Source organism: Vulpes vulpes, chromosome 11 (genome assembly GCF_048418805.1).
Source record: "Vulpes vulpes isolate BD-2025 chromosome 11, VulVul3, whole genome shotgun sequence".
Taxonomy (NCBI): Eukaryota; Metazoa; Chordata; class Mammalia; order Carnivora; family Canidae; genus Vulpes; species Vulpes vulpes.
The window spans coordinates 63,742,927-63,760,635 of NC_132790.1; the positions used below are offsets into that span (position 1 = coordinate 63,742,927).

At 35.0% G+C, this 17,709-nt stretch overlaps 1 protein-coding gene across 1 annotated transcript in view; it reads right to left on the bottom strand.

Moving 5' to 3' along the window:
* The window catches only part of STT3B (STT3 oligosaccharyltransferase complex catalytic subunit B), a 107,282-nt gene that overhangs the window by 14,945 nt on the left and 74,628 nt on the right, over positions 1–17,709 (bottom strand). The window contains exons 6-9 of the mRNA XM_026000902.2: positions 5,294–5,392; positions 3,817–3,963; positions 2,831–2,879; positions 1,279–1,433 (exon numbers count right to left, since the gene is read on the bottom strand). Coding sequence (XP_025856687.1) covers positions 1,279–1,433; positions 2,831–2,879; positions 3,817–3,963; positions 5,294–5,392 — 450 coding nt within the window. The remainder of the gene's footprint in view (positions 1–1,278; positions 1,434–2,830; positions 2,880–3,816; positions 3,964–5,293; positions 5,393–17,709) is intronic.

The following is a 17,709-nucleotide window of genomic DNA, read 5'->3' on the forward strand; positions in this document are numbered from 1 at the left end:
TTGTATATCTCCCTCAGAAGGAAACTTCATGCCTTTTCCCAGTCAACAGCTACCTCTGCTCCTCTCTATTAAAAAAAGGTAATCACTATTTGAACTTCTAAAGCATTAATTTTTTTTTTTTTTTATTCTTGAACTTCTTAAAATGAAATTATATCAAAGTGTTCTCTTTGTACTGGCTTATTTACTCATGCTATTCTCTTATTAAATGCTGTGTTTTATATACTACATTATACAAATACATCAAAATTTATTATATTGCTGATAACCTCTGGAATGTTTCTATTTAGGGGCTATTACGGATAAAGTTGCTATGTATATTCTTAAACATGTCCCTTGTTGAACGTACATACTCACCTCTCTTGGGTATATATCTGGGATTGGGAATGCTGCCTAATGAGGTGGGCAAAACGTTTAAGCTAAATCCTTCTGAGTAACAGAATATTAACACAACCTTATCCAAATTCCATTGATCTATATCAACAGAACGAGAATGATTATCATCCCTGGCTATAACTCACGCAGGTGCTATTTTTCTCCCCTGACTTTACTCTGGAATAGTAACTTGAGTGTTACTAATGGTTCATGCATCATACTTATAGAAGTTCAGTCCTGGTACTACAAATTATTTGGTTATATGACCCTGTGCATGTTACAAACCTTTTTAAAGTTTCAGGTTTTAACACCTGCAAAACAGCCACAGTATACTTCTTGCGATGACTTTATCATGTAAAGGTCTTTAGTCTGCTTATTTCATCTACTTGTATCATGAATGTAAAATTCTAACCACTTGGCTTTAAAATAGTTTGTCTCATCACCTTTTTAGGTGGAAATATACATACACAAATCTATCAGTGAAGCGGGTGTTAACTTAAAGGTGATTCTTACTCCATTACAAAATAACTTTATACTGAAATCTGGACAATGATTGCTGCTACAAACTTCTTCCTACTTAATAAAGCTAATTCAGAAAATGAAGACAATATAGTCAACAAAGTTATAATTTCCAATTCTCAGCCACAGACTATAACATTAATCTCTCAGAAAATCTCTACCCAATTGAAAATTTATATAATAGTTCTAAATTAATTTAAAACATTTTAATATGAGTATATATAATGCAAATTCACTGAATTTTTCTTGGCTAGACACACAAATTGAGAGAGGAAATTTATCTTGAATATGCTACGACTCCAGCAAAGAAAAACAAAACTTTTTTAAAGTGATAGCCTCAATAAAGAAAATTGTTTCAAATCAAAGTATTTATTAAAAATCTCTTACCAAATACTCTTTCATCGTTGATATTTTTAATGCAGAACCATAGGCCTGCTGGGAAGGTACACACAAGAATATGTAGATCAAAGAAGAAAGATACCCAAGTCGTAGGTTGATGTTCAGACACTGATGCAATAATTGGAATGTGTATTTTTGCATACCTGGTATTTAAAAAGTTAATATTGTTTAAAATTTAATAAAACAGGAGGAGTTCCTTTTAGATGAAGAAATTTCCTTTGACTGTAAATATGGTTCCTATCCCCTCACCCCTTCTTGCTTAAAATTATATTCCAATGTAACTTAGAAACTGGAAATAAATCTGGTCCACACTGGTAAAACTAAAACCAATATGCCACTTCTAAAATTGGAAGACTTATCTAAAGCCAGTTATAAAAGTGTTGGCTCTGACTTTTAATACAAAAATCTTTGCTCAAATAGAATTTTCTGCAGTTTTGCTTAGCATCTCGTTGTTTGTATCAACAAGCTACACATATTTTGGACTTATTAATAGTAGAAATACCTTATCCAGTAAGATATCATATTGCCATACCTTTCTTAACAAGATGACACAAAGGCAGGTGAGGGAAGAGGAAAGGATAGGACAAATAGCTCCTGAAATGCCCTGAGATTCTTAAACAGTCAATTAAGCATGACTTCTAAAAATATGACCTAGTATTTTAACCTCATCAGAATAACGGTCTACAACCAGGGTTTTCTTTCCCTCAAACTTTTTGGTGATCCACAGACTGATCTCTTAAAACATGTCTAAATGTTAGTTTCATTCATTTATACATCATTTGCTTATGCCTTTAGTTAGATCTGGGCCTGAGCCCTTTTCATATTATATCAAAAGGCAGGCCCAAACAATAAATTGTTTATTGGTAGGTTTACTGGGCCATATAGGAAGTAACAAAAAAGACAAACAATGGGGAAGAGGGAAGAGAAACAAATTATCATCAACAGATTATAGTCTATCCTTAGGAAAACATTTTAGAGACAAAAAGTTTTACTGAACTAGTTGTCTAATTTAAAACCAAAATTTTTTATTAATTCATTTTATAATAGCACTCTTTAAAAAGTGTAAAAATACCCTCAAGTGTATTTGATAGATTAAAAATATCAAGGAACTTAGATAATGTGGTATTAGGAAAGAAGTTAGGTAACCTTTCTTCACAACTCTAGCATATGGGTTTATAACACAGCACCTTAAGAATTAAAAATTAAGTATTACTAAAAGATGGAAACTAAACATAATTGTTAAAAACAAAAATCAATCATTAAAAGGGCACACATGTTACCTGCAATGTTTTTTGACAAACAGAACTAAAATAAGGATTTGACCATGTAGAACAGAAATGTATGACTTACATATATCACAGTAAAGGTGCATTCTAAACAGGAATTTTAAACAAAGATAAATTACACGGGATGATTCAACATTTACTAAACTAGCATAAGCTGGGTACTTCAGAAACGTTGCCAAGATACTGAAATAGAGCAACAGAGAAAAAATGGTATTTTAAAATAGTATTAGGGCAAATAACTTATCCGCACTTACCCAGTGTCCCACAATGAGTAAAACCTGCCACTCCATGGTGCAATGTAACCTTGGAAGAAAAAACGTAGAGGAAATCAATCTGCCTTTTTATTGTTTATTTTTACTGATTGTTATGGGTTAATATAAGTTAATATTAAATAATTTCAGGGTTGTTTTTTTTTTTTTTTTGTAAGTGACAACGTATTTCATGCAGCTGGCAGTCAGATAAAATAAGGTTAGTAATCATATAACAACAAATATCCATGGAGATCACATTCTCAGAGAAATAAAAGTTGAGAGATAAAAATCATAAAAAATTTTCACATTCTCCTTTAAACTTCTAGTTGACTAGTAAAGTAAAATAAAGCTAAGACATTAAGATAGCATTTGATAATTTAAAAAGGGGGAAAAATCTAAATTATCTAATCCAGTATGCCAAATTTAGATAAATGCAAAGATGATTTTAAACATTCTTGCCTTTACTCTCGTAATTAATCCTTCTTGATTTTGAGCTAGGCTAGTATTTTAATTTGACAGATGGAATACCTTTAGAGAGAACTGGATTTGTTTATAGAGACAATTGAAGTCAGGATTAGAAAGTCACTTAGAACCTAGAAGCAGATGGAAACTGATTTGGTTTGAGTGTTCAAAAGCTGGAAAGACAAAGTGTATGCAAACAAAAATGGCAAGCCTGCAGTAAGTAACACTGGAAACTCTGAATTTTATACACTTTGGGGCTATTCATTTATCAAGAGAAATATGCTTGAAAGTTTATCTATGTGGGGCTAAAGCACTAAAATTAAGATAGAGTTTAAAAAAAATCACATTTGTAGTATTATTCAGATTTTAGTAACTTTGACTATTATTTTTTATTGTTTAGACAGAATACAACTGTGGTTGTATTTAACCTACTAGGACAAAATAGAAAATGTACAAAATTTTTAAAGTAATTACCTTTTTGAATAATCTAAAGACAAGATTCACAATCTACAGGTGATGATACTTACCTGTATAAGTCAAATAGATGACACTAAGGAACACAGCACCTGCAGCGAGTGATACACCCAAAAAGAAAAGAGTCTGGAACTCTTGTTTTGTTAATCGGTCTCTCAGATACTGCAAGAAAGCATAAGCTTGCAGCAATGCAAAGACACCTAATTAAAGAAAGGGATGATATAAATAATCAAAAGTACTTTCCCAAAGATATTTAAAAATGTTAATTTCGAAGAGCTTCTTAGAATACCCTGTACCACACATATCAAAGACTAGTCATTTCATCTAACCAACATTTCCTTTGTCAAATGACAGTTAACCAATTAAAGCATTTAAAAAACTGGTATATTTTAAAAATTTTCAGACTCCCCATACATGGACCAGATAGAAAAATCTTATTTCAATAACTAGAGCCTGTTTACCACATTAAACTGCTTCCTTGTCCCATATTTTAGTGATATGCTTTCTAGGGGCTAAAAAAATCGAATCATCATTATAAAGCAGTAACAGCAAAAAAGTACTTTTGTTAAAATATACAAAATTGCTAAAATATACAAAACACGATACAAAAGCACTAAGTGTAAAACTAATAGGCATAAGAGAACCCTAAACCCATATAGCATATTGATTTTTCTTTTAAAAAATTTAGTCATAAGAGTTGTTTTTCAGAATTTTAGAATTTTAACCATTTTAGAATGATTAAGTAAGTATAGTAAAATATTTACATTTTAGGAAATATAAGAACCCATTAACAAAAAGTCAGGTGATTGTGTATCTTCACACATACTGCTATAAAGGATTATATGCTCAAAACTGGATATGAGAATCTGATAAAAGCTAGGGAATATCATGTCAGAGAGTTAAATATTTATAAAATGTTGCAAATAAAATAACTACCCACGGACTGTCTGTGGGTGACACAGACTGTGTGTTAAGAATCTGTTAAAGTTTTATTCAAATATTTCCCATTATCTTGTTAATTGTGACCCAGATTAATAATGGCAAAATAGTCTGCTCATACGGAGAAGAATTAAATTACTTCATAATCAATATAAAAGCCATTTAATTTCAGTTAAAATATATTTTAGGGAGATGTAAAGGACATAAAATGTTCCATCTAAATTTGCTGAAATGCAAAGTTGGTAGTACAGTAAACTCAGTGTACAAATACACTGTTTAATATTTGTTTAAACAAAGCAAATGTTATTTACTGTTTGCAAATAACATGGATTGTGAAAAGGGAATATTTTTCCTTTTCAAAACAACAGTAACTGGGAAAATAGGCTCATTTGGAACACAGTATCACAAAGTCTTAATAAAACTCTATAAGATATTCAATATTTATAAAATATTACTGGCAACGTTTCAGAACCAATATGATGTAAACTTAAAGAAACCCAAAACTCTGAAAGAACTTAATTCCCTTCAGGACTGGCTGGTTATACATTCACATATTCTTTAGAAAAAGAAAAGCAAATATTTTTTTCATACCAGCAGCTGCCATGTGTTCACTTGTCCTGATTGGCTGGAATCCCACAAAGGGTATCTGCATGGATAATATTAAACCCACAATGTAGAAAGTGCTATATGCTATAAAGACAAAATAGGAAACAAAGATAATTTACTACTGCCATTAAGTACTTCAAACATAAATGTATACAATAACTCATATTTTTAAGCAAATTTTTAACTGACCTTATTTTAAGAACAGTATCTTGAAATGACCGCTCTACTTGATATTCTATTTGCTGATTAATTATAAATCATGAAAATTCTTTCTGCTGATCTTTAAAAAACTTTTTAAGTACTTTATTTTGCAAAATATCATTTAGAACAGTTTAGGAGACTGGTGCTACTTTCCTTTTCCTAAAATGGAATCAAGTTTTCAAACTATCATTAATAATAATTGACATGCCCCAGAAACTATTTAATATATAAACACTATTCCTACTGGCATTACTCTGAAGCATGACTTAAAGAATACTGATCCTCATCATATACAAATAGCTGCTCCTGCCTCAAAAGTTAAGTATTCCACATCCTTTTTTTTTTTTTTTTTTTTTATTTATGATAGTCACACACAGAGAGAGAGAGAGGCAGAGACACAGGCAGAGGGAGAAGCAGGCTCCATGCACCGGGAGCCCGACGTGGGATTCGATCCCGGGTCTCCAGGATCGCGCCCTGGGCCAAAGGCAGGCGCCAAACCGCTGCGCCACCCAGGGATCCCATCCACATCCTTTTTATAGTCTAACACTTCGTATAGTACCTCTTAGTGAGAACCAAAAAAACCTGTCCACTAAGTTTTATGTCATAAAAGAAGAGATTAAATATACAAAAGTCAAGCCAAAACACACTAGTTGTATTTAGGTGTTCACAGATCACTATTTTCAGTTCATTACAGAGAAAGTTAGAATTGGCAATCATTGTAATTGGAAGTTTATCTAGAAATGAAGATAAAATCCAACAGAAATAATACGAAAATAGTTGTTGGCAAATAAAGTATTCTATTAGGAAAAAAGACTGGAGTGTATTTAGGAAGAGAACTGTTATAGTATATATATTCATGTTCTACACTCTGTGTAGCACAGCCTTCAGCATACACTTCTTTTCCCCTGCTCAGTTGAGAAGGAATGTTTATTTGCTTTCAAAAGAAACCCATCTATGGAAGGTAAACCATGGGCTAATGGTTCAAATGTTAAGTTGTCTCCTGAGCTATATGATAAGAGATGACTACAGTGTTAGGAAAAGGATAAGAAGCTCAAGTAAATTTAACAGGAAGAATCAGTATATGTGAATAGTTTCCAATATCCTCAAGATAATAGAGAACTGATTGTCTAGAGACTATAGAAGTCATCCACTTAATAATGTACTTTCCATACTAATATTAATTATGGAATATTAATAATGGAATGGAATTACCTTCAGTGAGGTACTTGATGGAATAATGGAATGGAATTACCTTCAGTGAGGTACTTGAACATAAATACATTAAGAATTAAGTAAACCAGAATTTCTATATTATGTGACATAAACTATCAATTTGATTGACGGGATTTCTAGTATCAGTATGTTTCTGTCAGTATTGTGCAGATGCCCTGGCAAACAGAGGCAGAATCAGGAAAAAAATGGGAAGAAGTGATCTTGATCTTGAACAACTACGTAACAAAAATTTCAGTTTCCTCTCTATAGAATGAGGTTTAGGTAAAAAGATCTGTAGATCTCCTTCCCACCAACAAAAAACCCTAAGGCTCTATGACCAACCAGCTTTTTACTAGACACCTTCTGCTGAGAAATCAAACCCTAGACAAATACTGAACACAGAAAGGCACAACTAGAAAGGCCAGGCCTGGGATTAACTTTATGTCATTTATGTATTTTAATTATAGGTAAGTCTACTTCTGTCTAAACAGCACCATCACCTCTTAGGCTAGATTTCTCTTTCTTACAAACACTAATGAACACTGAATATTAATACTGTGTCACAGAATTTGGATTAAATATGACAAGTGGCACATATGAATAAAAAAATACTTAAAAAAACTTGAGGTGAAGTTTATGTATAATCATCTAAAAGTGAACATTTTAGATGTATTTAGTACACTGACAATGTTATGCAACTACCACTGCTTTCTAGTCCCAAAACATTTTCATCACCCCAAAGAAAACTCACACTCATTAAGCAGTTGTTCCCCATTCCCCTCATCCCAGTGCAAAGTAAACATGAATCTTCATTTGTCTCTATAGGTTACTAGTTTGGTCTAATTGCAAAGGTAATACGTTTTTTGTTTTAGAAAAAAACAAAAAGTAAAAAGTCTCTAGTCATTTACTTCCCTAAGTCATATTTTCCAGAAATAATCACTAAAAGGTATGGTGAGCACACACAAACCTATTCATATTCATATTCTCTCTCTTCAAATCGAACTATTATTATCATGCTTGGCAATGTAAAAAAGTTCAGCAACCACTTGCTTGGGAACTATTGAAGTTTCCTCTCAGTGGTTTGCTCAAGTTCATCCAGACTTATTCAAAAAGAAGAATAAACCTCATAATATTCTCAATTCAGTGGTTTTATGCAAGTTCACAGAGACACTGTTATTGGTAAAGAAAAAAAGTCTTTATTATAGAAACAGATGCACTAGAATCCAAGTTATTTAATAAGAGTGATGGGAGAGTTGTTTAAGAAAAAGAAACTCCATCTCAGAAAACATAAAAAGACCAGATGGGACTTCAGTTTGTATTAGTTTGTAAACATTAGGTTAATGACAAATAAAACTGAATAGAAATAAGTTCAACAATATTTTACCTTTGAATACTCTTATCCATATCAGATATGCACCAATGATACAAAGTAATGAATAATATATGCAATAATCCAAAGATCACCATTTTCTTCTAAGAGAACTGGATTCATGTTTTCCTTATTTTTATATTTTTTGGATCACTGATCCTGTGATGTTTACACAGGGGGACAAATGTTCCTCCTAACAGCACTTCTTACTACACAGACAAGTATTTCCATTAAATAAAAGTCAGGATTGCTTGCCAGGTAATATAAAATATCACAAACTCCTCTTGCTTACTATTGTCCTCCTTTACTCTGTAAAATTAGATAGACATTTCTGTTTCTCAATTTAAATCCCATTTACCAAGCCATGTTTTAAAACATAGAAAATAAGAATTAGATAATACTCAAATAGAAAGAGAGAAGTAACTCTCAATTCTTAAAAATAAACACAATCTTTACTACAAAGTAAAAACATATTTTCCTCCGTGCTTTGTACAATAGCATCTGTGTTTAAAATTTACCTAATTAATTCATTCAAATATAAACTTTATATCATTATGGTCAAGGCACTCTAAGAATACAAAAAAAACAAAAACCAAAAACCAAAAAAACCCAAACCATCATTAAGATCAATTCCATCCTCTAAGAGTTAGATATCTAATTGGGAAAATCAGAGATGTATGTAACTACGATACAATGAAATCAAGTACACCTGTTACATCAGTGAAAAATCCCTGGCTCTACAAAAACTTCAAGGAGAGATCTCTTCTGATATGAGAACTAAAGAGGCAGTAGACAACGTCTCTACCATTCTCAGAAGACCTCAACAACACAAAAACCCACAGACAGCAATCATTCCCTACTAAGTCGTCCTATGAACTCTCTAGGACTCTTGAACAAATTACTTAATAACCATATCTAACACAACTTTCTACCCATCCATGTTAACTTACAATTCTTACCTATAAACCAGAAGAACAAAGCTTTCCATCAAAGTAGTGAACTCTTAAGAAAATGCACAATACCAATAATGTTGTAAATCATTTATTACATCATGAAAATGTTACCACACTGCCATCCTGTGGAAGCACAGTTACAGGCATTCACTACTGCATATAATATTCCCAAAGTGCTCAAAGAATTCCAGAAAATATTGCCATTAGATATTTACAAGGTCTACTATTGTTTGATTATTTACAGCCAAAGAAAATCTCTTTGACTTGGGTCAAATACTAATCTTCTAAACAGACCCTAAACATCTTTCACTGTTAAAATACTTTTATTTTTTATCCAAAGGTATATATGGAGTAGAGCCAAATTAATTCAGAAAACTACTGTCCTTGACTTAAGGCACACAAACAAGTTGTTCTAGAAAATAAAAGGCACTGAAACTTCTGATTCAAGCTCCATTTAAGTTTTTTCAAGAAGCTCCTGCTGTTATTCAAACTAACCTTTAAGTACCTTCTCCCAGACAAAGCCAAGACTTATGTTGATAGTATTCATTATACTTATAAAATACTGTGTACTGTGACTCTTGGATGGCTCAGCGGTTGAGCGTCTGCCTTCAGCTCAGGGCGTGATCCCCAGGTTTGGGGATGAGTCCCACATCAGATTCCCTGCTGGGAGCCTGCTTCTTCCTCTGCCTGGGTCTCTGCCTCTCTCTGTATGTCTCTCATGAATAAGGAAGTTGGAAAAGGTTTTATATCTTGGGTCTAAAGCATTAAAAAAATACTGCGTACTTCCTTTTACTTCAAGTTGGAAAAGGTTTTATGAATATTACATTTCCATTAACTATGATCTACCATTAAATCATCTTAGCATTTCTGAGTTGCTTCATATCCTGGTTGATATATATTTAATGGAAAAGGCTAACAAAATACTCCTTTGCCATCCCTCTGCTCTCTCAACCAAAACAGTATTAACCAAAAGAAAAACTGTGGAGAAATATCTTAAAATTCAAGCAATTCCGCCTCATTGTTAACAAATATGATTAAAGGACTTTAAGACTGTTGAAGCCTTTGATTAACAAAGATACTTTTACTACTTGATTACTGTGCATCCTGGGTAAATACGCAGATGAAGAATGCTAAGAAACTTATAGGATACGAATTAAAGCTTAAAAACAAAAAAAGAACCATAAAAATATGGATAATTCTTCTTTTTTTTTTTAAAGATTTTATTTATTTATTCATGAGAATACACAGAAAGGAGAGAGAGAGAGAGAGAGAGAGAGAGAGAGGCAGAAACACAGGCAGAGGGAGAAGCAGGCTCCATGCAGGGAGCCCGACATGGGACTGGATCCCAGGTCTCCAGGATCACACCTTGGGCTGAAAGTGGTGCTAAACCGCTGAGCTTCCAGGCCTGCCCTGGATAATTCTTCTTCTTTAACAATTAACAGACATATATAGTAAATACTTTCTTTTCCAAATACACTGTTCATCATTAACTACGTAGAGGATCAGTCTTTGAAACAGGTATTTAATTTGTATAAAGAAGCAATGACTTGTTCAAAAACACTTGAGAGACAATTATAACTTTTAAAAATAGCATATGTATTTCATACTGATACCTAAAATGACATCAAAGATAGTAGGGCAGAAAATAAAGAGAAATGTATCTGGGTTTGAATTTTATTTCTATCATATGAAAAGCATTATTCACTTAATTTCTGACAGTGGTTAATGAGTTATCAAAGTACATTAAAATATAAATAGTGTGTGTTTTGAAGACTATAGGAAAAAAGTCATGAAATATAAATTTTTTTTAGATTTTTATTGATTTATTCATGAGAAACAGAGAGAGAGAGAGGGAGAGAGAGAGAGAGAGGCGCAGAGACACAGGCAGAGGGAGAAGCAGGCTCCTTGCTGGGAGTCCGATGTGGGACTTGATCCCAGGACTCCAAGATCAGGCCCTGGGCTGAAGGCGGCGCTAAACCGCTGAGCCACCCGCTGAGGCTACCCCATGAAATATAATCTTTACATAACTTCTAAGTGTTAGATAATACTCCTAGATAATTAACTCCTTTACAACTGAGATCAGTTACTAAATTTAATATGCAAAGAAGCAGTAACAGACAATTACCAGCAACCTTAATGCACTCATACACTAAGATAAAACAAAGAATTTAAACCATGCAGAATCATAAATCATATTACCACTAAAAATTAATTTGCTTAGGTTCTTCTTAACATATCTCTTTCTTAATGTCAACTACTATGGATAACTAGGTTTATAAATTCATTTAACTAATACTACTAAGAATCTGTTAATTTATACTACACAAAAGCAAGTCTTCCGGACTATGAGACAAAATTCTCAGTAAGAACAGACTCTTAAAGAAAATCTCAAATCTATTCTTCTAGACAGAGTATCAAATGATTTACTCCTGTTTAGCTTGTGGAACATGAACATGCATTGTTTCTATTCACTGAAGAAACCTTTTTGATTAAGCTAATGATTACTGCTAAATCATAGGTGACACTCTTATTCTGTATATCTTGGGTCTTAAAGCAAGAAAATAGAAGACTAATCCTTCGCAACCTACTTAATGAGTCCTATTAACAACATAGATGGCAGAAGCAAGAGCATCTTCAAGTGTACACCTGAGGTAAAAAATTCTCCCCCAAAGTAACTTGAAAGTACCCACTGAGAAAGGCACTGTACAGTACCCACTATAAAAGGAATCCTTAAGTATTATAAACAAGTCTAAGGAAAATTTCCTCAACCCTTTCCTCCAATAATTATGGGATATGTTAATAAGGATAGGTATGAGTACAGATAGTTAATGTCATAAATAGTTTACCAACTAAACTTCATGAGAACAAAGGGGAGCCGTTTCTGATCTTGAGCCCACAAAATTAAAGCCCATCATAGTGTTTTTCAAGGGACATTTACCAAAACAAAGAATTCTATGTATTTCAAAAAATAAAATTGGTAGTCTTCCCTATTTAAGCAGATATCAGATTTTATTTTTAAAAAGTGCATTTAGAAGCAGAGATAGGAAATATCTGAGTATAAATACATGGATGATAGCTAAATCTTAAAAGGGGAGAAATAACAGATGATCAACAGCATCCAAAATTGTAAAATAAAAATCAAGAAATAGGAGTTTCAAGTTGTGCTACTGTGCTTCGTATTAAGAAATATATATTTAGTCTTCATCCATTGTTCCTGGGACAGAGCTTCTAAAACCCTGGGAATTTCCTAAGTGTTGAGAACGAAGGTGTCTTTTATAATGTTAATGAGGTGACCTTTTGCATTTCACCTAAGAATAAAGGCTGGTTGCTGGAGGGAACCAACCACAAGATTAGTGGGTTAGGAATTTCAATCCCACCTCCCTGACCTCCAGGGATGGGACAGAGGTTAAAGACTGAATTCAATCATCAATGGCCAACGGTTTAACCAATCATGACCCTGTAATGAAGTCTCCTAAAACCTCAAAAGGACGGGGCTCCAAAAACCTTCAGGTAGGATAAATGGAGATTTGGGGAAAGTGAAGTGCCTGGCGAGAGCATGGAAGCTCCATGTTCTTTCCCCATACTTGGCCCAATGCATCTCTTCCATTTGGCTGCTCGTGAATTACATCCCTTTATAATAAACCTGTAATCCTGTAATTATTCCAGCAAAGTAATCAAACCAAGGAATGGTTTGATTAGAAACACAGGTTACAACCCAGACCTGTGACTGGCATACAAAGCAGAGGCCAGTCTTGTGGGACTGAAGCCTTAACTGAACCCGGTTTCAGATGCCTACCTAAGGACTGATGGTATCAGAATTGAGTTGAATGGTAGGACATTCAGCTGGTGTCAGAGAACTGTTTGATGGTGTGGGAAAGCCACTCCCACAAGTTGGAATTGGTAGTCAGAACCCTTTAGAAGTTTATTAGTTTTTAACAAACCAAAAGAAACAACTGAAAGAACTAAGAAAGTGGTTGGCTCAACATAAGAATTTAGGGAGTGAGCCAATTAAGGAAAAGATGGAAAAAAGACCTGCTGATTTTGCTTATAAACTTTGTAGAAGGGGGGGCGCACCAACCGGCCAGGCCAGGTGCAGCCCCCGCGTGTCTGGGAGCGTGTCTGGGAGCGGCAGCGGCCTGGAGGACTGTCAGGGCCGTGGGCGACCCCCGGAGCCCAGCTGACACATCTGTGCCCTTGGCAATGAAAGAAAGTACTCTCAAGAGTTGGACTGGAAAGGTGCCCACCACCACCGAGGGATCTTGACATCCTTATCCACTTGCGGCAGTTCGATGCTTTCTAAATCAGTGAGCACATCCATAATCCCATGTGCTTTTCCAGACAGCCTGGTTTCTGTCTCCTACGCCTGGCTGTTCGAGGTGCTTAAGAGCTGCCTTGGGAAGAATGTTCAGATCACACAGAAGGGTAGCTCATCGGCTGAGCAGACGGCCACCAACATAGGATGATTTGAGACAGCCAAGGAGAAGTGCTCCCCATTAGACCCCATCGCTAAAAGAAACTCGCAATGCTGCTCTCCAAAGGTGGGCAGTTCCTCGGTTAGTGGTGAACACGGTGCCCCTTTCCCAGGACACTGGAGAACCAATGTTGGGCCCCCTGACAGCCCTGGGGAAAAGGATGGAGCTCCAGATCACTGGGCCAGGGATAACAAACCAGGCTGAGAAGGTGTGACCAGCTGTGTGGGCTCGGAAGAGTGAAGACATTATTCCGCCCAAGGTTCTGGCGGAAGGAAGCTTGGGGCTCTGAGGCCTCACTTAGGAATCTGATAAGAGTGATTTCCTTGCAGGACCCAAGAACTACACAGGTGTAGGGATAGCAGGGTGGAGAAACTCTCGAGGGTGGGGGTAGAGTAGAGGTCCAGGAATGGTCTGCCATAGAAGCTGGAACTTTCCATGTGATCAAAAGTATGGGACACGCCTAGGCACACACCAAGCGGCTTCAGCCCCCACCCTCTCCCCCATCTTTCATCCAGCTGCCGTCTTTTCAACAAAAGAATTTTATTTGTGTTTTAAGGCAAAAGTCTGGGACCCTTATGGGGTCATCTGGAGAAGAGATGTAGCAAGAAGACTCTCCAAGGCAGCTGGCAAGGGTGTAGGTGGGAGGTGGGACATTTCCTCACACTCAGGGGAAATGTAGCTCCTGCCTTCTTTCCTGATTGCTCCGAGGGGGATGTTTACATTTGTAATGCTGATAATGAGCACTCCATAATCGTTAGCTGGTTGCCAGGCACAACCACTCAGCAGGCCACACAGATGGAGAGTCCTGAGGCCAGGATGGCAGGCAAGCGTGCCACTCACAGAGGAAGCTCCCCTTGTACAGTCCCACACAGTGGATTCGTGGGGAGCTTTGGCTACTTCCCCACGCCCTGCTCCTGACTCCCAAATCCTTGCCCGTTGTCTTTGTGGTTTGCCAAGTTAAGAGTGGGAATGCCCCTGGGCCTTGGTGTTGGGGGGAGACACCCAGAAATTGTGCCTCTAAGGATATATAGGAGTTTACTGGCTGCTTAGAAAATTGGGGAGGGAGGGGATAGGGAGGCGGAGGGAACACATGTAACACTTGTCGGAAGCCAAAAATAAATAAATAAATAAATAAACTTTGTAGAATATCTGACTTTCTCAATTATATACATTATCTTTAATTTGAAAATTATAAACAAAAATAAGCACACCACTCCATTATTAGTTGTGTTTTAGTTGCTATTTGGTACTTTATGTAAGTACAAGTGTTATTTCTCTGCTATTCTTCTCATAATCAAAAACAGCTGTAGTGAAAGTACATCTTCATTAATAAAAAAAAAAGGAACAATCTTTAGGTATCCCCAGTCTTTATAATCACCTCTCAGCCTCTGTAGCTATTTCTTCTTGTCTAGTTAATCCTTCATAATTTTAACACAAACAACAAAGCAAACACTTAAGTAGCACTTTTTATTTAATAACCTTAATATTCTGCAAGGTGGGAATTCTCTCTATTTGATTCATGAGAACACTAAGGCATAAGGAAATTAAGTAATCCGCCCAAAGTTGCATCACTAGTAAGTGACTAGCCCAGGAACTGCTCTGCAGTTCACATTCCATTATAGCACCTCTCATTTAGGGTTACACCATCACAAACCTTCTATCTCTATTTTTTTTCTATCTCTATTTCTATACTATTTTCTCCTCTCAAAATTTATTTCCAAAATTTCAGAAGGACACAGTCAGCTGAAAAGCCTAAAACAAGACTTTCCTGAAACTCAAAAGTCAAAACTGGTTTTCATAAACTCCTTCCCATTTCCATTTTATTCATATGCTGTAATTACATTGTAATAATTTTTTTTTAAAGATTTTATTTATTTATTCACACACACACAGAGAAAAAGAGAGGCAGAGACACAGGCAGAGGGAGAAGCAGGCTCCATGCAGGGAGCCCAACGTGGGACTCGATCCCAGGTCTCCAGGATCACGCCCTGAGCCCAAGGCAGCGCTAAACCGCTGAGTCACCTGGGCTTCCCTACACTGCAATAATTAATTATGTTGTTCATTATAAGTTCCCTAGAAAGAGACCATCTTTTGATCATCTGTGTCTCCCTATTGGCTGCTAGCATATAACTATCTATTAAACATTTAATTCTCTAGTGAACCGATTTGAATTACCTCAAAAAAAAAAAAAAAAGGTAAAATTAGACAAACTAAATTCTAGTGCTTCCAGTTTTTGTATCCTAGAATTTTTACATGCAATTTTTCCTTTTAATTTTTTTTTCAAAATTTTTTTATTTATTTGACAGAGATAGAGCACAAGGAGGAGGAGCAATAGGCAGAGGAAGAGGGAGAAGCAGGGAGCCCAATGTGGGGCTTGATCCCAGGACCCTGGGATCATGACCTGAGCTGAAGTTAGAGGCCCAACCAAGTAAGCCACTCGGGTGTCCTTTTTTTTTTTTTTTTTTTTTTTTAAGATTTAATTTATATTCATGAGAGACACAGAGAGAGAGGCAGAGTCCCCACAGTGAGCCTGATGTGGGACTCAATCCCAGAACCCTGGGAATCACAACCTAAGCCAAAGACAGATGCTCAATCACTGAGCCACCCAGGTGCCCTCAAGTGCCCTTCTTTTAATTTTTTGTTGTTTAGCATTAGGTATGTTTCGTTTATATATTGCCAAGTATAAATACGATGCTTAAATATTTTTATTTTTTGGTTTTAATTTTAATTAAAAAAACTTTTAAGTAAGCTCTATGCCCAATGTGGAACTTGGACTCATGATGTCAAGATCAAGAGTTACATGCTCTGCCAACTAAGCCAGCCAGGCATCCCTCTGATTTTATTTTTAATTCACTCAACAGCAAGATTATCTTTCTCCACTCACAAACTCTAAATTCCTAGAATAATTTGTACAGAAATAAAGTATGTGGTATGTCTATAATATCTAATTTTTATATGATGATTTCACCAGAAAATATTACCATAAATAAAAATACATTTTAGATATAAAAATTGTTTAAAAAAGGGTGACTGTTACTTTTCTTACTCTACCTCACTAAAGAAAACAAAGACAATAAGTGAATTCCCCAGTGACATTTAAAAATCATTTATCAATACTAGAAACCAATTTCTTCCTTCTCCTTAGATTATTATTCCAATTTAATGAGACCCTTATAAGTCATCAGAGATAAAATTCATATTTCTGTAAATGAAAAAGTCTCATTTATTATAAATTTAGTACGTGCTCATTGTAGAAAATGTGAAAAGCAGAGAAAAGTATGAAGGAGAAATATCAGTAGTAATCCTTGCTATCTGCCTGCTTTTTATTCAGATTTTCCTATATCATCAAATACTAACTTTAATGATGCCATAGTATTTCTTATGATATGGCAACACTACAATTTAAAAGAAACAAACTATTTTCGCAATTATAACTTACACCATAGTGAACACCCCCCTAAACATATCTTCATATCTTTAATAAAGTGTGATAAACTTTTATAAAGGTTAAGTAATTTTACATCTCATTAGTGTTATGTGATATTTGCAGACCAGTCTTTCTATAAATGCAAAATAAGACATAAGTGTTCTTTTATCTTGTTAAAACATCAGAATCCTATTTGTAACGTAACTTTGTATAATTCACATTTGAAATATAGTGACATATACCACGTCTAGAATATTTCTTCACGAAATAATTTAACTTTATACAATTCCTCCCTACCCAAATTTCAAGTAGTAGGAGCTTTTCTTCTCCCTTGCCCTCATGCCCTCCTGTGCCATATCTACCCTACATCCATATTATCTTCCAGTGCCCCCCTTTCCACATGTGAACAAACTGAGTCTCCCCTGGCTTACCAATGGATTCTAAAGACATGCAAAAAATTTACTAAAAGGGAAAACCACTTTTCATAATTATTTCAAATGATTCATTTTTATTTCATTTAATTTGATAATGAAAACCCAATCAAACACATGGTTAAGAGTTTGGCATTTATCAATCATTATTTCTTTATCTAAATGTTTCTGCTCACCTGGAGAGAAAACTACAAAGGATGGTATGTGGTAAAATGAGAGGACTATCTATATCTATCTATATCTATATCTATATCTATATCTATATCTATATCTATATCTATCTATATCTATATCCACACTTTATAATGTTTTCATATTTTCCAGGACCATTAAGCT